The sequence below is a fragment of the Panthera pardus genome, unplaced genomic scaffold (assembly GCF_024362965.1).
Source record: "Panthera pardus isolate Hobbes unplaced genomic scaffold, ASM2436296v1 HiC_scaffold_6, whole genome shotgun sequence".
NCBI classification, from domain to species: Eukaryota; Metazoa; Chordata; class Mammalia; order Carnivora; family Felidae; genus Panthera; species Panthera pardus.
The window spans coordinates 119,920,046-119,942,998 of NW_026526991.1; the positions used below are offsets into that span (position 1 = coordinate 119,920,046).

Below are 22,953 nucleotides of genomic sequence, written 5' to 3' on the forward strand. Positions count from 1 at the left end.
TCTGCCTACCACACATAGTAAAGTACCTTGATTGATTTTCAAATGTTAAAGCAACCTTGCAATTTGGGAATAAATCTCGTTGGTCATGATCTTTATCTATATCTATACCTATACCTATATCTATATCTATATCTATATCTATATCTATATCTATATCTATGAGGTATATTAACCTGCAGATTTATTTTCCTATAATGACTTTGTCTGTTTGGGGTATCAGGGTAATAGTGACTTCCCAGAATGAATAGGGGATTATTCCATCTTTCTCAATTTTCTGCAAGAGTTTATATATAACTGGTAGTACCTCTTCTTTAAGTATTTGGTAGAATTCAGAGCGAAAATATCTGGACCTGGAGCTTTTTTTGTGACACAGTTTTGAACTACAAATTTTAATTTCTGTAATAGATATAGGGATATTCAGGCTATCTATATCTTCTTTAGTGAGCTATGGGAGTTTATGTCTTAAAATAAATTTGCCTAATTCATCTAAGTTGTGGAATTTATTGGCATTAAGTTGTTCATAATGTTAATATTATCCTTTTAATATCTGTAGGATCCAGAGTGATGTCCCCTCTTTCATTCCTGTATTCATAATTTGCCTTCTCTCTTTTTAGTAATCTGGCTCAAGAGTCATACACACACACACACACACACACACACACACACACACACACACATACATTTCACTTGTTGATTTTATAATAGAAAGTTCATACCTCTTAATCCCCTTTACCTATTTTACTCATCTCTCCACCCACCTCCCCTCTGACAACTACCAGTTTGTTCTCTGCATTTAAGACTCTGTTTCATTATTATTGATCTTCTCAAAAAACCAGCTTTTCGTTTCATTACTTTTGTCCATTATTCTGTTTTCTATTTCATTGATTTCTGCTCATACATCCTTATTACTAATAATTGGGTTTAATTTGCTTTTCTTTTTCTAGTTTCTTAAAGTGGAAGTTGAAGTCATTGATTTGAGACTTTATTTTCTTTCTTTTTTTAATGTTTATTTATTTATTTGAGAGAGGAGGAGAGGCAGAGAGAGAGAGGGAGAGAGAGAATCTCAAGCAGGCTCCATGATCAGCATGAAGCCAAATACGAGGCTCGGTCTCATGACTGCATGTTCACAACCTGAGCCAGTATCAAGAGTTGGGTGCTTAACTGACTGAACCACCCAGATGCCCCAAGACCTTATTTTCTGGCTGGCATTTAGTACAATAAATTTCTCTCTAAATACTCTTCTAGTAGCATCCCACAAATTTGTATATGTTGTGTTTTCATTTTCAATTTGGATTTTCCTTTTGAATTCTTTCAATCACAGATTATTTAGAAGTGTGCAGTTTACTTTCTAACTATTTAAGGATTGTCCAGAGTCCTTTGTGTAATTGATTTTTAATTTAATTCTGTTGTGGTCTGACATATATTTTATATGATTGGAATCCTTTTAAATTCATTCAGGCTTAAAAAGAAATTTATTAAGGCTTGTATTATAGCTCAGAATATTGCCTACTTTCATAAATGTTCCTCTGTGCATTTGAAAAGAATGTACATTCTGCTTGGAGTATTCTATAAATATCCATTAGGTTAAATTCATTTATATTGCTCTTCAAATCTTTTATATCCTTACAGATTTTCTATCCACTTGTTCTTTCATTTATTAAGAGGTTATCAAAATCCTCAGCTATACTTGTGGATGTTTATTTCTCCCTGCATTTCTAACTTCATGTATTTAGAAGCTATGACATTAACGACATAAGTGCTCAGGTGTTTTTCATAGCTTCTTGATTAATTGACTCTTTCCTTATTTTTATAAAATGAGGTTTTTTTATCTGATACTCTTTTTTTTGCTGTTTATTTTTCTGATAATTAATACAGCCACTCCAGCTTTCTTTTGATTAGTGCTAACATAGGATTTTTTTTTTTTTTGATTTTTTTTTTTTTTATTTATTTATTTTTTTTTTTAGAAAGGCCGACTGCCACGTGCAGTGCCTCATTTGGATGTGTCTGGAGTCTTGGAAGCTTGACTTGACTACCCTACGTTCTCCTACAAATGGACCTTGAGAGCTTGTTTACAGGTTCCAGGAGGGGAACACAGCTAATCGTATACCCTCGACCAAAGAACGGTCCTCTTCTATAGGGAAAGGTCGTCCTCTTCGACCAAGCTCAGGGCTTCGGGAGGGGACGCACGTGGAGTGGTGAGGCAGGAAGGGGACACCCGCCTAGCCAGCCAGATCAGCCGAATCAACCGTGGCGATCGATGGGGTGACAGATGTCGCAGCCAGATCACCCTCACGTCCCAGATACCTTTTTTTTTCATCCTCTTACTATCGTTATCTGTGTCATTATATTCTAAGTGCATTTCTTGAAGGCAGCATGTAGTCTGATCTTGCTTTTTATCCAATGTAACACTCTCACGCTGTTGACTGAGGTGCTCAGACATTCACATTTACTTTGGTCATCTGTTTAAGGTTTAAGTCTACCATCTATTTGTTTTTTGTGTCTCATTCTTTGTTTTACTCCTCTTCATTTCTGCCTTCTTTTTATGAATTGAAGATTATTGTTATGATTCCGATTCGTTTCCTTTGTTGGCTTACTTGATATCACCCTTTATTTTGTTACTTGTGTTGTATTGGGGTCTGTAGTATACATCCTTATCACAGTCTACTTTCAAGTGGTGATATCCCACTTGACATACGGTAGATGAACCTTATAATAGTATACTTCCATTTTTCCCTTTTCTCCCTTGGTTCTGTTGTTGTCATATACCTTATTTATACAAATGTGTCATGCTGCACAGTATATGATTATTATTTTTGTTTGAAATAACCAATTTGAGGGGCTCCTGGGTGGCTCAGGCGGTTAAGCATCCGACTTCAGCTCAGGTCATGATCTCAAGGTTTTCGTGAGTTTGAGCCCCACGTCAGGCTCTGTGCTGACAGCTTGGAACCCGGAACCTGCTTTGGATTCTGTGTTTCCTTCTCTCTCTCTCTCTCTCTCTCTCTCTCTGCCCCTCCCCTATTCCTGCTCTGTTTCTCTCTCTCTCTCTCTCTCGCTCTCTCTCTCACTGTCTTTCTCTCTCTCTCTCAAAATTAAAATAAACATTTTATTAAATGTTTCATTAAATTTTTTTTCAATAACCAATTTGATTTTTAAGTGACTTAAATAATAAGGAAAAACTTTATATGCTAAATTTCTAGTGTTCTACCTTTATTGTTATTATAGTGTGTAGATCCACATTTCCATCTGGTGTCATCTTCCTGAAGGACCTACTTTACCATAATTAGTAGTGTGGTTCTTCTTGCAATAAACTACTTTGGCTCTTGAATGTCTGAAAAAGACTTTATTTCACTTATGTTTTTCAAAGGTATTTTTGCTGGGAATAGAATTCTAGGTTTAAAGTTTTGTTTTTTTTTCTTTCTTTTTATTTAGTCTTTCTTTTTCTTTCTTTATTTTTTCAGCTTTAGTTAAAGATGTCTCTCCACTGACTTCTTGCTTGCATAGTTCGGATGATAAATCCATTGTCATCCTTATTTTTGTTTCTCTGAATGTAATGTGTTTTTCCCTCTGACTGCTTTTAAGATTTTCTCTTTATTACTCTTTTTAAGCAATTTTGTTTTGTTAGACCTTAGTATATCATTTTCTTCATATTCATTGTGCTTGGGCTTTTATGAGCTTCTTGGATCTAGAAGGTTAGAGTTTTCATTAAATTAGAGGAATTGGGAACTATTATTTATTCTCATTCTTTTTCTGTCCCTCTCACATTTTTTTCAAAGGCTCCGGTTACACATACATTGTGTCAGTTTTGATTTACTGATGATTTAGATCCTCATTATGGGTCGAATTTTCTTGCTTCTTTTCATGCCTGGTAATTTTTTTTTTTTTCAACGTTTTTTATTTATTTTTGGGACAGAGAGAGACAGAGCATGAACGGGGGAGGGGCAGAGAGAGAGGGAGACACAGAATCGGAAACAGGCTCCAGGCTCCAAGCCATCAGCCCAGAGCCTGAAGCGGGGCTCGAACTCACAGACCGCGAGATCGTGACCTGGCTGAAGTCGGACACTTAACCGACTGCGCCACCCAGGCGCCCCTCATGCCTGGTAATTTTTTATTGGATGCCCGACACTGTGAATTTTACCTAGTCGGTAAATGGTTATTTTTATATTCTTCAAATTTGTTTTGGGACACAATTATCTGGAAACAATTTGATCCCTTCAGGTCTTGCTTTTTAAATATTCACTAGATAGTACTAGAACAGAGTTCGATCTAGCACTAATTATTTCTAACTATTGAAGTAAGACCCTTGTGTATGTTCCATACAATCGTCCATGAATCCTTGCAGTTTTCCAGTCTGGCTGATGGGGAACGGGCCCTACTTGTGGCCCTGTGTGAGCACCAGGCACCGTTAGCTCTGATCCTGTTAGGTCCTTTGTCCGACTTCAAATAGTTCCCATACATGTACACCCTGATCAGTCTTGAGTTGGACCCTTTACCAATCTCCAGTTCGCTTTCTATGCAACTCTTTCCTCTCTGTTACCGTCCTGAAAACTCTTGCTTCCTTTGTCTCCCTTAGCTTTCAGATCTGTCTTCTCAACTCCATGTCTACCAGACTCTGTACAGGTTAACCCTTCCTGTGATGTGGTCTGGATATTCTCTGAAATCAATAAGCTGATGTAATCATAGAGTTTATTTCCTTCATTTCCTGTCTCTCAGTGGTCACTGTCCTTCATCGCCTAATACTCAGTGTTTGGCCAACTGTTATTTCGTATGTTTTTGTTTTCTCACTTGTTTCAATTGGGAAAGTGAATTTGACCCCTTACTCCTTCATGGCTGGGGGAAAAGTCCCATCATTTATCTTTAAAAAATAGAAAATACTGCTAGTATAAAACACCAGACTTAACAATATTTTCTGTGTTGATTCCACATAATCTGCCTGTTTCTTTACCTCATGTCATATGCAAAGCGATGGTATTTGATGACTCTGTATGGCTGAGTGAGACTCATGCTGCCATAACTGCATGATCCAGTCTCCCTGAAATCTAGCCCAGAATTCCACGCAATTACTCATGAACCATTTCTGCCAGACGCAATGATTCTGGTTTTTATCTGGATTCCCAATGATGACTAGAGTGGTATAGCAAGGAGAATATTTCACTATTTGCGAACAGAATGATTTGTTGTTCTCTCCGACAAGTCCCAAAAATAATGTTTAAATAGTATCATTTCCTTAAAAATCAAATCGCTCCCTTCTTAGTTTAAAAGTTTTTGTTTGTTTGTTTGTTTTTAATTACAAAGTTACACTAAACTCTTCAAGTATTCTCAATATCAGACTGGGTAGTTCAGTCGGTTAAGCATCGGACTCCTGATTTGGCTCAGGTCATGATCTCATGGTTCGTGAGATCCAACTCCATGTTGGGTTCTGCCCTGACAGCATGGAGCCTGCTTGGGATTCTCTCTCCCCCCTCTCTCTACCCCTCCCCCTTGCTTGCACACTGCCCCTCCCCCCCCAAAAAATAAAGAAACTTAAAAAACTTACACAGTATAATAAAAGTCTCAGTTTATCACCACTTGGAATGAACTAAAATATAATTATCATTTGCGTTTATAAACCCTCTATGAATAAACCTTGCAATAGAATCTAACCTGTAACATTTACAGTGTTTAAATAAACTTTAGTTTTTTACGACAGTTTTAGTTTTACAGAAAAATGGCGAGGATAGTATAGAGTTACCACATATCCCATACCCATTTTTCCACTATTAACATTTTACATTAGTAGGTACATTTGTCACAATTAATGAACTAATATGGATACGTTACTATTAGTTAAAGTCTATGTTTATTCAGATCTCCTTACTTCTAGTCTAATGTTCCTTCTCGGTTCCAGGATCCTACCCTGGGTCTCCTATGACATTCAGTCATCGTATTTCCTTAGCTCCTCTTGGCTATGAGAGTTCCTCAGACTTTTCTTGTTTTTGACGGCAGTGACCATTTTGAGGAGTACTGGTTAGGTATTTGTAGAGTGTCCCTGACTTGGAACTGTTCTGATTTGAGGGTTATAAATTTTGGGGGGAAAAAGTAACGGAAGGGCCACTTTCATTACATCGTGTCAAGATCACCTATTATCAATATGACTTATCACTGTTGATGCTGATTTTGATCACCGGGCTGAGATAGTGTTTGTCAAGTTTCTCCACTGTCAACTTACTCTTTCTTCCCTGCTTCCATATTGTAATCTCTGGAAAGAAGTCACTATGCCAAGCTCATACCTAAAGAGTGAAAAGTTATCTTCTGCCTCCTTGAGGGCAGAGTGCATAAATTACTTGGAATTCTTCTGCGTGGGAGATTTGTCTTTTCTTTCCCAATTATTTACTTATTCAATTATTTATTTTTATCAGTATAAGCTCATAAACATTTCCTTATGCTTTGGGTTATAATCCAATACGACTTTATTTTGCTGCTCAAATCGTGCCAGCTTTGACCATTGGGAGCTCTTTCAGCTCCTGTGACTTACAATCTTTTAGACTACAATCAAACCTTCAACATGACTCTTCTATGCAGCGACTAAATTACTCCTTGAGATTAAGTTAGGCACTTAGGGAGATATATTACTTTCAGGTAATGCATTAAGTGATATTCTGGTTGTCTGAAAGAATTCATCTGACAAGAAGTGAATTAAAGACTAAGGAGAGTGCCCATTATGTAGTAAATATTTTAGGAAACTAATGAAATAGAAAAATAAACTGAAAAAGCCAAACCTTTTAAAGCAAATCTATAAATGGCTTCACATGCTTTAGCCAAAATTTCTTCTTCTGGAGAATTAAGCATTAACACCACAGTTGCTGCTTTTTTGCTTTCAATCGTTAGTGGATCAAACTGAAATGTAGAGAGAAAACGATCAGGTTCACATATGAGCCTTAAAAATCACACCAAAAAAGGGAATGGCGTCTAGAAACTTGAAGAGAACATAACCATACAAAAAGGATGTGGTCACTGCCCACTAAGTGCATTGTAAAGTTTTTATTTAAAAAAAAAATCACTGATAGAGATACGGTTGCCAATATTGGTGGCTTTGGAATTCCTGGGGTGATGGCAGGAGGAGCAGAGTATTTTGGAATCTGACAGATCTAATTTTGCAACTGAGCCGTGTGGAATCCAAAAAGTTACTTAAGCTGCAAGGATTTCACACGGTTTCCCTTTCTGTATAAACAGCATAATAATACCTCTCTCCTCAAAGGAGCAAGGAGAGGATTAGAGATCATGTGTGTAAAGCATTTAGTACATTGTCTGCACATAATAGAAGGTCATTAAATAACATATCTTGGCATAATTCTTAGTCGATACACAAGAAGCCTTTAGTACCTGTATATATTTGATGCCCTGACAGTCTCCAGAATTAGTACCTGCTTCTAATCACTACTCTTCCTGAGAAAGCAGAAATTACATACGTGAAATCACTAAAAAGCAATAGAAAACTGCACATAACACAGTGTAAGACTGGACAAAATCTGAAACAGGGCAAATGGTAATAAGCCATAAGGAAAAAGTAGGGGCGCCCGGGTGACTCAGTCGGTTGGGTGTCCGACTTCAGCTCAGGTCATGATCTCACGGTCAGTGAGTTCAAGCCCCGCATCGAGCTCTCGGCTGACAGCTCAGAGCCTGGAGCCTGCTTTGGAGTCTGTGTCTCCTTCTCTCTCTCTGCCCCTCCTGCCACTCGCACTCACTCTCTCTCTCTCAAAAATAAAATAAAAACACTAAAAAAAAAAAAAGTATAGAGCTCTAGGAAGACCTATATCCCGCTCTGAGATGTTCAGAATTCGTGGGTAGCCAAAATACACAATAACAAATGCATGACTCCTGTGGGTTTTCTTTGGCCAAGGAGAAAACAAATTGTTACGCTATTTTTCTTCCATTTCCAGAGACTGGTGAAGGTGGGTGTTCTGCTTATGTTAAAGACAAAAAATTGAATTTCAAAGCTTTAGCTGGCTCTTTGCGTCGGTCCCTTTCTAAATGAACATCTTCTTGTGTCTGGAGATATAACAAACATTGGTGTTCAGTTTCAGGCAGAGAATGGAGAGACAGATTACTCTGAGTAAGGAGGCTGGAAGAGTACAGAAGACAGAGAAGGTAGCAGTAAGCTGTGACCTAAAAGGGCACAGCTGGGATAAAAATAGCCCTCGCAGGGGAAATGGCCATTGGATTTGGGGACAGCGTTATCGAACATCCGAATTAAAGCCACTGTTTGTATATGTCTAACTCTCTACTAGAAACTGTGAGAGTCACAAAAGTCATGGTGTTTGTTCTCAAGCCTCTTAGACTCTTTCTGGGGAGACAAATCTTCGTTGAAAGTCTGCCACGAGCACCAAGCTTATAGTACTTGTGGGTTTCCAGTGACATGAACCAATGGGACAAGATGGCCTCTAGCAGAGCAGAGAGCAGTGGCGGAGACACTGGCTCCAACACTGATCGGGAGAGCACAGTGACCTGGAAACCCAGAGAAATTTTAAGGGAGGAAAGCATTTGGGGATTGAGGCTTGCAAATCAGCAGGCACTCACAAACCCAACAAGTACATTAACTATATACTTAAAGAAATTACTTGGTAAATGCTCCAGCCGACACTGGGGAAGACAAGATATAAAAACAATAGTACTATCTCAATAAATACAATGAGATATATAGTAAAATTGAATGATAATGATGTTGTGAATCATGATGTAATTCTTAAGGATTTCTGAAGTAGTGATAACACATTATAAGGGAAAAAATAATTCGGAATTAAAATTCTAGATTTTTCTCAAGAAAGCTCAGGTAAAGGAAACCAGATTGTTTTGGTAAAGAGAACTGGGTTATTGCCTAGTTATTATTTATTTTTTCCTTGATATAAAAAAACAGGTTTAAATATGTGTGTTTAATAGGCTACATAAAAATAGTAAAAATTCCAATTTACCAAAAGGACAAGGTTACAAAAGAAAGTTGCTCAATTCAGAAAAAGGGAAGAAAAAACAAGAGAAACACAACATGAAAATATAGCAAAGAAAAACCAAAAACCTAAAAATGATAGGAATAAAACCAAATATTATCAGTGGTCAAAATAAACATCTGTAAGGCAAATAGATCTCAATAACTAAGATTGTCAGCTTGTCAAAATTTGTTGTTTGTGTAGTGATATATACGTCTTCCACTTGATCTTACAGAATACAAATTCAGATCTATCTCTCTAAGACACAGAACATTCTTATCACTTCTGAATATTTCCCTTACGCTCCTTTCCCCTCCAAAAACACCCCCAGAAAGATAACCATTCTGACTTTTAAAATCATCCTTTAGTAGGGGCGCCTGGGTGGCTCAGTCGGTTAAGCGACCGACTTCAGCTCAGGTCACGATTTCGCGGTCTGCGGGTTCGAGCCCCGCGTCGGGCTCTGGGCTGATGGCTCAGAGCCTGGAGCCTGCTTCCGATTCTGTGTTTCCCTCTCTGTCTGCCCCTCCCCCATTCATGCTGTGTCTCTCTCTGTCTCAAAAATAAATAAATGTTAAAAATAAATAAATAAATAAAATCATCCTTTAGTAAAAAAGTAAATAAATAAATAATAAAATAAAATCATCCATTAGTTTTTCTTGTTCTTCAACTTTGTATAAATAGGCTCATATAACATGTATTCTTTCATGTCGCCCTCTTTAGCTCAGCACAATGTCTCTGAGATTCAGTCACATTTTTTTTTACTAAGTCATACTTCCTATGGCTATATATTATTCCATTTTATGAATATACCAGTTTAGGTTCTTGTCTTTCAGCTGGAGGCTACCATGAACAAAGCTGCAATGAATATTCTTGCACACGTCTTTTTATGGATATATGCCCTCATTTCCCTTGGGCATATACCTAGGAATGGACTTGATGAGTCATAGGGTAGACACGCGTTTACCTTTCATAGACACTGTTGAACAGTTTTCTAAAGTACTTTTATCAATTTTCATTCTCACTAGTTAAAGATAAAGAGTTCCAGTTGTTCTACCTCCTCACCAATCCTTGGTATTATTTTTATTTGCTTTTTTTTTTCTTTATTTGCTTTTTCCACTTTATTTCTTATCTTGCTTAGATTATGATCTATTGTTTTAATAACACTCCTGCCAAACCCTAAATAAACTTTTTTTTCATCCTTCTGTCTTGTCATCAAATCAATTCTAGAATATGGACAAACACTAGAATTTTCTTTCTTTGCATTTGTACCCCGACATCCAAGCATTCTTGGAGAATGTTAAGCTACAGGGAAAATTAGTATTGCTGTAAATTCAAGATCAATAATTTCACAAGAGTCTCAAACCTGTCTATATCTTCTTCTGTTACTTTAGAGAAAATGTTTCTCCTACTATCTAAGCCCAGTATCTAATGTGTGCTTTGGATTTTTAACCCATTCACCTTTAATTCTCTCATTGATTCAATAAACACTCATTCAACCCTAATAATGCCACACACTCAGAACAGCATACTAAACATGATAATCAAGTCCCCTATTCTCATAGAACTTACACATTGTCAGTTACGTCATACCATTAATCATCCTTTTTTTCTCTTGAGTAGTCAACTTCTTCCTAACAATTGGATTATTCCCATTACTTCGGAGTCCACTTTGCAGAGAGCCAATTTAGATTCAATAAAATGCACCTAAGTTTAAGTCTGATGAGTTTTAATAAATGTATAGGTACCTCTAACTAACCCCCTCCAAACAATATGTGGAACTTTCCATTACCCCAAAATATTCTCTCCTGCCTCTCTGCGGCTGACTCCCTTTCCCATATCTCCTCTAGGCAACCACTGATCTGCATCCTTTCACCGTAGGTTAACTTCAACTCTTTAAATATGAAATTATTGCACAGGTACCCCTTACGTATGGCCCCTTTCACTTGGCAGAATGATTATGAGATTCATCCGTATTATTCCACGCATCCGTGGTTCATTCCTTTTTACTGATGAGTAGTATCTCATTGTATGAACATAACAATTTGTTTATCTGTTCAGTTAGTGATAGACCTTTGGGTTATTTCACTTGGGACCATTATGAATGAAAGCTCCAATGCGCTTTTCCACGTAAGTCTTCTTGTAGATGTATATTTTCATTTCTCTTGAGTGAATACCTAGGAGTAGAATTTCTGGCTTGACTGGTAGTACAGGTTTAACTTTCAAAAAAAATAAGGTTTTTTCCAAAGTAGTTTTACTATCTTGGTTCCCACTAGCAATGTATCTGTATCCAACATAGTATATCTCTTCGCTTATTTAGGTCCTCCTTAATTTGTCTTGGCAATGTTTTATAGTTTTCAGCATATAGGTACTGCATTTATTTTGTTAAACTTATCTCTGAATATTTTGTGGTTTCTGATGTTATGGCAAATGAGATCTTTTTTTCTTCATCTATTTTAAACAAGTGTCATTAGGTAAACAATATTTAGGACCATTTTTCCTCTTACAAATGAACCTTTTCATTATGATGATATGGGTCTCTTTTTCTCTGGTAATATTATTTGCCCTGTTATATAATTCATCTAGTATTAATATAGGCACTCCAGCTTCCTTATGATTTTAGTTTGCAGTATATCTCTTTCCATATTTTGACCTTTAACCTAGCTGTATCTTTATATTTAAAGATTTCTTATAGACAGCTTACAGTTTGGATCTTGTTTTTTTATTCAGTTTGACAATCTCTCACTTAAAAAAATTTTTTTTAATATTTATTTTTGAAGGACAGATAGACAGAACATGAGCAGGGGAGGGGCAAAGAGAGAGGGAGACACAGAATCCAGAGCAGGTTCCAGGGACTTGAACTCATGAATTGTGAGATCATGACCTGAGCCAAAACCGAGAGACTGACGCTCAATCAGCTGAGCCACCCAGGCGGCCCTGTTTTCTCCTTTTCTGATTTATTCCCTGGTTCCTTTTTCCGTCTTCTTTCGGACAATTGGATTTTTTATCCAATTTTATCCAATTTTATCCAATTTTATCTCCTATACTGGTTTATCAACTGAGTTTTCTTCTGAATATGAGTCACATTTTTCTTTGCATACATAATAATTTTTACTGGCAAGTGAACATTGTAAAAATTATGTTGTTGAGTGTCTGGATTGTATTGGGGGCCTTCTCTTTTTTTTATTTTCTTTATGTTTATTTATTTTTGAGAGAGAGACAGAGCGTGAGCAGGGGACGGGCAGAGAAAGAGAGGGAGACACAGAATCCGAAGAAGTCTCCAGGCTCTGAGCTGTCAGCACAAAGCCCAATGTAGGGCTCAAACTCGTGAACCCCAAGATCATGACCTGAGCTTAAGTCAGACGCTTAACCAATTGAGTTACCCAGGCACCCCTGGGGGTCCTTCTCTTAAAGGATGTTGAATTTTGTTCTGCTAGACAGTTGTCTTATTTATGGTTCAGCTTTATCTATGTAAGGCCTATTTGAAAACATTATTCCAGCAGGTCTGAGGAAGCCGTTGCTCTAGGGCTGGGTTAGACATACTACAACTAAGGCATGACCCTGCTGGGGGCTCTACTTAATGCCCCAGATGTTCAAGAAGATCTCTCCAATCTTTTGGATCAAAATTAGAATGTCCTCCAGACGGGTCTGAATCTTAACATTATTCTTGTAGCTCTCTGATAGTTGTTCGTGCCTGTTCTTTGTCATGAACATGAGTTTCGCCCTGTGCAGCTTAGACTTCAAAGAATCGAGGGAATCATTAACTAAATTTCTGGAGCTATTTTCCTATATATTTCCCTCCTCTCTGGCACTCTGCAAACTTCCACCACCTTAGCCTCTCTACACTCTGACGTCTCAAAACTCTCTTATTTTAAAACAAAAGTAATTATTTCCCTAGATATTAATCATCTTCCAGGTGCTATCTTAGCTCTCCTTCCCTTCCACAGTCAAAAATCTTATGAGCTATTGGGGCGCCTGGGTGGCTCAGTCAGTTGAGCGTCTGGCTTCAGCTCAGGTCATGATCTCACATTTTCTGGGTTCGAGCCCTGCGTCGGGCTCTGTGCTGACAGCTCAAGCCTGGATCCTGCTTCAGATTCTTTGTCTCCTTCTCTCTGCCCCTCCCCTGCTCGCACTCTCTCTCTCAAAAATAAACATTAAAAAAAAAAAACTATGAAAAAATTCTTAGGAACTACTGATTTTCCTCCATTTTCTCCCCCTCATACTTCCTGCTAAACATCTCCACTCTGACTTTCATCCTCATTGGTTCACCAAAATATTTCTAAGACCATCAACAGTGAACACCGTGTTACTTATCACTTCTTGACATTTTAATCTCATTTCTAGAGAATTAAAATAACAATGCTTGAAACTGTAGAAGCTTATGGCTTACTTGAATTGTCAGGCCTGCATCTTTCTGGATGAGTTTTTTATTGCTTTTTTTCATGATAGTTTGGGTATTAAAAATCCTTGGTGGGAGTGCCTGGGTGGCTCAGTCAGTTGAGCGACCGACTTCAGCTCAGGTCATGATCTCACAGCTCGAGAGTTCGAGCCCCACGTCGGGCTCTGTGCTGACAGCTTGGAGCCTGGAGCCTGCTTTGGATTCTGTGTCTCCCTCTCTCTCTGCCCCTAACCCACTGGCATTCTGTCTCTGTCTCTCTCAAAAATAATAAATATTAAAAAAAAAAAAATCCTTGGGGTGTTGTTGTGGTTGTGGCAGTTGTTGCTTTGAAGGTTTTGTTTTGTTTTGTTTTGTTTTGTTTTGTTTTGTTTTGTTTCACAGCTATATTCCTCTGAACTTCTCTGTAACAGCACTTAATGCATTGCGTCGTTTCTTGGGTTTACGTGTCTTCTTCAGTATGTTTACCGTCATTTCCTGGGTTGCTCAAGCCCAAAACCTGGAACCATCTCCCACCTCCTCTCCTCTCACACCGCACATGCAATCCATCAGCAAATCCTGTCATTTCTGCCTTCATTATGGCTGCTTACTCAGGCCACCGGGCTGCATAGCTCATCCCTCCTCCGTAATAGCCTCCATATTGGTCTTCCAGTTTCCACTTTTCCCGTCGTAGCTAGAATGATCTTAATGTTTTTCGTTTCAAATATAAATGAGATGTCACTAATCCTCTACTTGCAACCCTCCAATGGATTCCCCTTTTTGCACATTAGGAAAACATCCAACCTCCTTAATATAGCGGAAAAGGCCGTGATCACCACCAGCCTCCCACCTTTAATCCCTATCTCCTGCTCCCTGCTTTCTAGTCTCCAGTCACATCAACCTTCTTGGTATTCCCCAAGTATACTAAGTAAGGTCTTAGTATGGCTACAGTGCTCTCTAGCTAGGGTGCTCTCTCCCAGATATTTGCAAAGCAGACTTCCTCATTCCATTTGTCTTTCTTAAATGTGACCCCACTGAGAAATCTTGCCCTGACCTGGATTCTATTTAAAGTAGCCCCATCCCTCCCCATCCTTATAGCCTACTTTATTTTTCCCCATTGATCTTATTACTACCTGAATTATATTATTATTTGTTAATTGACTGCTTCCCCTACCTAGCATATAAGCTATGAACTTTGTTTTGCTCCCATGTATATGCCCAGGAGGTAGAAAAACACTTGTACGTGGCATTCACTCAGTATTTGTCTAATAAGTGAATGAATTTCTTCAGGCAAAGGACTGTGTAATTTCTCTACCGCCATTACTTAGAATAAACCTAGGATGTGGAAATACTCAATAAATGTTTATAAAGACGTGCATGAAAATACCTCTGGAAACTTCTGTGTTATGCTTGTGGCCTGAGAGGGCTTTAACCGTGTACTGTCTCTTGATGTCAGAAAAGAAGGTTCTAAACCTGAGGTTCGTGGAGCCATCCGTGGGCTTCAGGGATATATCCTTCCACTAAAATTGTATATAAAACTTTTGGTGGGCATTTTTGTGGGGAGGGAGTCCACAGTGGCCATCCCACCCTCATAGGGCTCCCTGACCGCACCCCCCCCACCCAACCCTTGAGAATCACAGCCTTAAATCCTCTTTGCCGCCCACAACAGTTTCCCTGGCATTCTGCTGGCTGTCTTCTCTATCCACCCCCACTCAGGACAAAGTTCCCTTCCACTTCAGAACTTGCACTTCAGAGACCACTGATAGTTCAATATTTTTAAAGCTGATGTTATAAGCATGTGAATAAATATGCTCTGTTAAAACATACTTATGTCACGATCTCCACACAGTGACTGCAGTTGTCAAAGGAGTACCTGAAAATATACTTAACCCGAACCCATCGTAAAGACTTGTAACCCTTCTTCAGCGGTGGAGAAAACACTTTGGTATTTTGACCTATCTGCTGGTCGTCGTTAAGAAAAAGGTAATACGGGGTACAAGAGGCTTGAAGGGAAGGTTCAGACTGTGAGAGTTACAGTCTAAAGAGCTGTTAAAGGAGGAGAAATACCAATATTTGGCAGAAAGCGGAGAAAACTTGGCATGACATCTGTTTCTCCTACAGAGCCTACAGCATTATAGTAATTTTTTATTTAAAAAGGTGCTGAGAATCAAATGATAGCTAGCACAGAATGCCACACAACTAAATAAATGATACTGTGCTGTAATTACATAGCCCATCTGCTTTCCCGTGAGGAACTCACAGTCACTCACCAGCAAGCTGGTTGTGAAATTATAATTTCACGCTGTATACAAAACAAATGATGAACCAAAGTTATTTACAGAAAGGGTGAAATAAAGGGGAAGCATTTTGGCTAAACTCTGAATTTTAAGTTCAGTCAATCAGCGCAGCCATAGTCTTACAGAGATACTTTTACATCTCTGTTAAGGACACAAGACCTTCTAGAACAATGCTGTCCAGCACAAAGTTCAACACTGCAAATGTTCTGATTCTGCTTTGCCCAATATAGCAGTCACAGCCGCATGTGGCCTTTGAGCGCTTGAAGTGTAAGGTGACTGAGGTGCTGAATGTTTCGTTTTATTTTTAGTTGTTAATTTCAATTACTATGCCTTTAATCATCATTAATTTAAATTTAAATCACCGCAGGTGACTAGTGACTGCTACATTAGGCCGGGCCTAAAAGAATAGAAAGTTGTAAAGTTGAACTCAGTGAAAATAGATAAATCATGATAGTCTCGTAATTTTTATGGTACCAAGAAGGGCAAAGAAAAGGCTTTTTTGATGGCTATTGGAGCGTGTTTGCTACATCATTGGTCTCAGATCAGGGGGGAAACGAATTATACATGAAAAGAGAGACAGATTAACAGAAATGGACTGTCTCACTCTAGTAGGGACTTTTAGTAGAGAGCATCTAGACATCAGTTAAAATCCAGTAAAAAGGGTAAAGGTTAAAATGAAAACAGCTAAAATGGCCTCTAGGTTTCTTTACAACTTGAATTAAACTTTTAGAGCAAGGTAAGCAAGATTTTTTTAGAATATGGTTTTGTGCATGTTTCTTAATTTATACTAATTTTTATTAAATCATGACTTTCTAAAATCTGTGCTGTAGGAGAAACGTCGGAAAATTAATTCCCATGAAGCTTCATTTCTGAAATAAGTCCAGGCAGTTCTGGCAGCCCGTGACAACGCGTTAAGGGTTGCATTCTGAGGTTGACGGGAGCGTCCGGGGAAGACAAGTCACTGGAGACATCCCACTCTTCCAAGGAACTGGGTTTGGTCACCCACGTGAGGAAGCAGATCCTGCTGTCGCCTGACGCTCTGACTCAACACTCAGCGAGCTTAGCTCCCCCCATTTGCACCTAACTATGGACAGAAGGTGCAGAACCATTAACGTAAATACATAACGCTCAGTTAACTTGACAGTGAGATTCCAGAACCAGGTCACAGTCCCTTGTGAGTTTAGATACTGTGGATTTAGTCTGCTGAAACTCAGTTGCCTCTGAAATATCAAGGAAATAAAAATTCCATGCTCATGAACTTGAAAACCTGACCATGAAGCATGAGGGCCACACCCCAGGCCACCAGGAACTTTAGTGGCCAGCTGGTCTTCCACAGCTGATCTCCCTGCCTCCTTTGACAATGCGCAAAACTTCTCAAGTTTTGTGGGATGATCAACAGTACCCTCAATTACATCACGAAGAATAACAACTTTGACCAAGTTCTCATCTAGTGCCAAGTGCTGTTCTAAGCATCTCATGTTTACCTAAGCTTGCCTCCCCACTGTGAATAGATGTGAAGTGGTTGTCGTTATATCCTCACTGGAGTATACAGAGTTCGGGAACTTGGCCTCCAGATGGAGTGAGGATTCAGTCTCTGGCGGTATAATTCCAGAGCCTGGATCCTTAGTCCCTAAATATCTTGCCTTATAGTAAATATTGCCTTCTAAGGTTGTTTCTATTAGTAATTCTCTTATGCAATCATTCCATAGAAAGTTTTCCTTTTGTTAAAGCATCACAAACAACCTTTCAGCCAGACGTGGAAATGTCTGGGGAGGTAGATTATAGTTGCATCGGTCTTTCAAGCTGTTATCTTCCCCACCTCTAAGCATCTTCTTAGCTAGTGGTCGCTTTCACGAGAAGGAATGGAGGTCAATAAACCACACAGGCGTATATTAAATGTATGTTTTGACGATTCGAAAATTAAGAAAAGCAAGGGGAGCTTTTTGTTTTAACCATATAACTGAACATTCTTCTTTCTGTCCCCATTACCCATTTTAACTAGTATACAAAAGACTAATAACAACACGAATCTTTGGAAATAAGAAGCAAGTTGTTATTAGTTGGCACAGGAAAGTTAACTTTTTAAAGCAGTTATATATCCATCTTTGAAATGTGGTTTTCTTTTATACTCTGTACAAGAACCCTTTCATAGACTTTGAAGAGGTATACCTTGGCACAAATGCCAAGTTCAGACAGTTGACATTGTGGTATACTGTTTTGAAGTATTTGAATTCACAAGATAGAAAGTGGTTACATAGTTAACACTAATCTGCCAGCTTTATTAACATATAGTCAGAGTAAGAGAAGTATGGAAGGACTAAGAGGAAAGGCCATGGTCAAGGCCCATTGGTAATTGTTATATACGTCCTTTTTTTTTTTGGATCACTCTACTTTTTTAAAAAGCATAATTAACATACGGTGTTATACTAGCTTATGGTGTACAATGTAATGATTCAACAATTCTATCCATTTTTCAGTACTCATCACAGTAAGTATACTCTTTTTTAATGTTTATTTTTGAGAGAGAGAGAGAGAGAGAGAGAGAGAGAGAGAGAGAGAGAGAAAGTGGGAACAGGGGAGGGGCAGAAAGAGAGGGAGACACAGAATCTGAAGCAGGTTCCAGGCTCCGAGCTGTCAGCACAGAGCCCAGCACGGGGCTCGAACTCACGAACGTCAAGATCACGACCTGAGCCGAAGTTGGACGCTTGACTGAGTCACCCAGGCGCCCCACTATAAGTAGACTCTTAATCTCTCCCATTCCCCACCTATCTCCCCTCTGGCAACCACTAACTAGTTTGTTCCCTGTATTTAAAGTCTGTTTGTTGTTGTTGTTTATCTCTTTTTTTCCTTAAATTCCACTTTTGACTGAAATCAGGGTATTTATTTTTCTCTGTCTGACTTACTTCCTGTAGCATTATACCCTCTAGCTCCATCCATATTGTTGCAAACAGCAAGACCGCATCCTCTTTATGTCTAGGTAATATTCCATTGTGTATATATACATATATATATATATATATCACATCTTCTCTACCCATTCATCTATGGATGGATACTTAGTGCAATCCCTATCAAAATACCAACAACATTTGTCACAGAACTAGAACAAATAATACTAAAATTTGTATGGAACAACACAATATCCCAAATAGCCAAAGCAACCTTGAGAAATTAGAACAAAGCTGGAGGTATCGCAATCCCAGATTTCAAGACGTACTACAAAGCGGTCGTCATCGAAACAGTATGATTCTGGCACAGAAGTAAGACACATAGATCAATGGAACATAAGAGAGAGCCCGGAAATAAACCCATGCTTACACGGTCACACAAACCATGAAACTGGAGCACTTTCTTACACCGTACACAGAAATAAGCCCAGAATGGATGAAAAGACGCAACTATGAGACCTAAAAGCATAAAACTCCAAGAAGAAAACATAGACAGCAATTTCTTTGACATTGGCCATTACACATGCTTTGGCTGTCCCTAAGGCTCTCGTGAACTGAGAAAGAAGAGCTAGTTTTCTGTTAACGCTAGGTTTAAAACTGTTTCTCAAGTCCTTGATTGTGCCCCCCAAGGACTGGAATACAGAGGACAAGCCAGCAAAACATTACAAAATTATAGAAAGTGTATTAGACAAATATATCTATTGTTTAACGGTCCCTTAATTCTAATTTTAATCAGAAAATGTTTGTCATCGGGGCGCCTGGGTGGCTCAGTCGGTTGGGCGGCCGACTTCGGCTCAGGTCATGATCTCGCGGTCCGTGAGTTCGAGCCCCGCGTCGGGCTCTGTGCTGACAGCTCAGAGCCTGGAGCCTGTTTCGGATTCTGTGTCTCCCTCTCTCTGACCCTCCCCCATTCATGCTCTGTCTCTATCTCAAAAATAAATAAACGTTAAAAAAAATTTTTTTTTAAAAAAAAGAAAATGTTTGTCATCAAGTACTGTGTTCATTAGTCCACTTTCCGGTAATAAGATGTCAATAATGATATTGACCGGGGAAAATGGCTGGCTCAGTCGGGGTTGTGAGTTCGAGCCCCATGCTGGGTGTAGGGATTACTTAAAAATGAAATCTTTTTTCTAAAAATGCTATTTTGCAGCAAAAAGGGATAATTCAAACTTAAGTGGCAATGAAAAAAAAATAAGAGAATTTGGAACATTTTAGGAGGATGTCCAAAAGAGAGCAAATGGAATGATGAAACTGTACCGTGAACCACAATGGCCATCTATCTCTGCAAAGTGTTCCTAGACCTGAGCAGACAGGTGCTTCTCCTTCATCTCGTTTTATTTTTTTAAGTTTATTTATTTTGAGAGAGAGAGTGCACAGAAGCAGTGGAGAGGGAGAGGGAGAGCGAGAATCCCAAGCCAGCTCCGCAGTATCAGCACAAAGCCCGTCGCAGGGCCAGATCTCAGGAACCGTGAGATCATGACCTGAGCCGAACTCAAGAGTCAGACGGTTAACCGACTGAGCCACCCAGGTGCCCCCAGACAGATACTTCTGGAGTCTTCGTTCCCAACTGTACTGAAGGATCAAACATAGGAAGTTACATAGGTGTGTGTCTGTGTGGGTCTGTGTATCAGAGTCGAAAGGAGACCCGCAACATTAGGTCTTATTTACTAGCGTTAACTATGTGCCAGGCACTGAGAACGTGATGAGCTTTACTTCATTTTAATTCACACAACAACCAAAACGAGTTGGGCCTCACAATTCACACTGAAGAAATTTCAAACAAGAACTGAAAGAACATGGCCGCGTTTGGCAACACTGTGCCAAATAACACAGGTCAGGAGACGCAGAGCTGGGACGTAGCTCACATTTGTAACCGCAAAGCTCCAGTGCTGTTGGAAAGACCTTGCACTAAGCCCAGCTTCCTTCAAACTATAAAATCCCTGTGAGTCTACTGACGGACCATAAACACTTTTTTTCAGTCACGTTTTATTTGAAGAAAATCACACCAAATGTCTGTTTCAAAATGAGTTTCTTTTCGCCCTTAAAGATTTTTCATCTCTTCGTTTATTTTAATGTTTATTTATTTTTGAGGGAGCGGGAGACGGGCAGAGAGAGAGGGAAACACAGAATCCAAAACAGCCTCCAGGCTCCGAGCTGTCAGCACAGAGCCCGACGCGGGGCTCGAACTCGCGAACCATGAGATCATGACCTGAGCCGAAGTCGGACGCTCAACTGCCTGAGCCACCCAGGTGCCCCTAAGATTTGATTTTTGAGTAATCTCTATACCCAACGTGAGGCTCGAATTCACAACCCCGCGATCCAGAGTCACACGCTCCACCGGCTGAGCCAGGCAGGTGTCCCTCAAAATAAGTTTCTAATCTGAAAACTGTCCAAGTTCATTTTTTATTTTTAACATCATCTTTTGGTAATTCATAAACCTTAGAGAAATAAGATAAAAACATACTTTTAAAAAGAGAGACATGGGGCGCCTGAGTGGCTCAGTCGGTTGGGTGTCCGACTTCGGCTCAGGTCATGATCTCGCGGCTAGTGAGTTCGAGCCCCGCGTCGGGCTCTGTGCTGACAGCTCAGAGCCTGGAGACTGTTTCAGATTCTGTGTCTCCGTCTGTCTCTGACCCTCCCCCGTTCATACTCTGTCTCTCTCTGTCTCAAAAATAAATAAACGTTAAAAAAAAAATTTAAAAAAAAATAAAAAGAGAGACAGGGCTTTGTGTTTTAGGCAATGTATTACTCAAACATCTGGAACAGAAAAAGATGATGAACCCAGACTTTTCTCTCCATAGAACTGGAAAATACGAGCCTTCTGATGTTCAAACGGTCATCTTCAGACAACCTCATATACAGAGCTAATAGCTATAGCATAAACTCCTAGTTATTTTGGAAAACGCACTCGGATGATTAACATAAACGAGGGACCAGCAAATATCAATTTAAAATATTTAAAAGAACAAACCAAAACTATTTGGTCATTAACTAGGCCCATAAACACGCCCTCCGCATCCTGGAAAAGCTAATAATTACTCTCTAATTGTGCTGATTATGTAATGACAACGTTGTAAATGTTTGTTTATATAATGTTAGATTTCTCTAACTAATCTTATCATTACTCAGACCTTGGACTTCTGCCAATGTGTACTCATGTATATGCTGGTACATGCCAAACAGTTGGAACAATTTATTTTGAAAACTGGTCGTTAACGTGCTACTAGTCTTAAAATCGGAAACTTACCACATCCTTAGGAGGGGGTTCTGCTTCCTTCTTTACCTTTTTACCCATTCTGGAAAAAGATGCAGTAATTAATTAGTTAAAGTGCCATTTGTACCTTGTATATGCACAAATCTCTCAGTTACCTGTGGATGCCCTTCGAAGGAGATTTATTTCCTCATTGCAATTTTACCTAAAAAAGAGATGATGTGAAATAGGTAGAAATGGTCGTACGTGTACAAATACGTTACCTGCAGTCGTATTTCAAACGCCACAGTTTTTAAGGAACTCACTGTTAAGATTGTTGGGCATCAGTCCTGGCTTCCAGCTTGTAAGGAAGAGAACACACCCAGGACATAACTTTTACTTACATAACGGGAAACAGTTTACCATGCATATAGCTCACTGGTGGGGTGCTTAGGAGACTAAATCCAATTTACTTTTGAGAGCTCCAAGAATGTTCTGCCACAAAGGGGGGGATTTTTGTCTGCTTTCCTGCACTGATCTATCCCAACAGTATCTGGTACATGGTAGGTATTCGATATGTATAAAAATCATTAACTCTGTTTTTCCTGGGAGTATGATTTTGTGACTGATACCCAAGACAAGGCAACTCCAAATTAACGTTGGTGTCATTTTCCCAGATAACCAGAAGTTTTCTCTAATATAATCCATAGCTCAATAAAAAAAAAAAAAAAAAGTAATTGAGAATCTGAAGAGATGTATTCTGGAGAAGTTGGGGTTACTGCTTACAAGACCTGTTTCTACCTGCCCTCGTATGTCCATAACTGTGCAGACAAAAAGTCAAAGGATTGGTACTGATAGTTGACAAACCACAGAGCAGTAACCCCACCTGGGTACAGAGGACTTTCCAAGATGTTGGGGACTGTTAGAATAAATAACTCTAGAAACCTTTCGAGTTTTCTCCAATGGGAGGTTATGTTTGGCATTTGGGCAATCTCAGATGCTACAAACCTGTCTCAGGGAAATAAGTACAGTTTCCAGAAAATTCTGGGAAGTCAAAAATCTTTGGTGAGAATCTACAATGTCAGGATTGGTTCAGATGGTCTCTCAAGGGACAAAAGCAACTCTCAGCATTAGAGGCACTAACCAGAATTTATCACATGTTTTAAAACGCCACATGTTCATAGAAACT

At 39.1% G+C, this 22,953-nt stretch overlaps 1 protein-coding gene across 11 annotated transcripts in view; it reads right to left on the minus strand.

Moving 5' to 3' along the window:
* The window catches only part of ARMC3 (armadillo repeat containing 3), a 101,515-nt gene that overhangs the window by 75,739 nt on the left and 2,823 nt on the right, over positions 1-22,953 (minus strand). For 10 of the 11 annotated variants that reach the window (XM_019460551.2, XM_019460548.2, XM_019460547.2 and 7 more), the window contains exons 2-3: positions 21,822-21,870; positions 6,756-6,873 (exon numbers count right to left, since the gene is read on the minus strand). In XM_019460551.2, the coding sequence (XP_019316096.2) occupies positions 6,756-6,873; positions 21,822-21,869 (166 nt within the window). In that variant the 5' untranslated portion in view covers position 21,870. Of the gene's footprint in view, positions 1-6,755; positions 6,874-21,821; positions 21,871-22,090; positions 22,415-22,953 lie in introns of those variants that run through there. The other variant, XM_019460545.2, reaches the window with a different exon arrangement.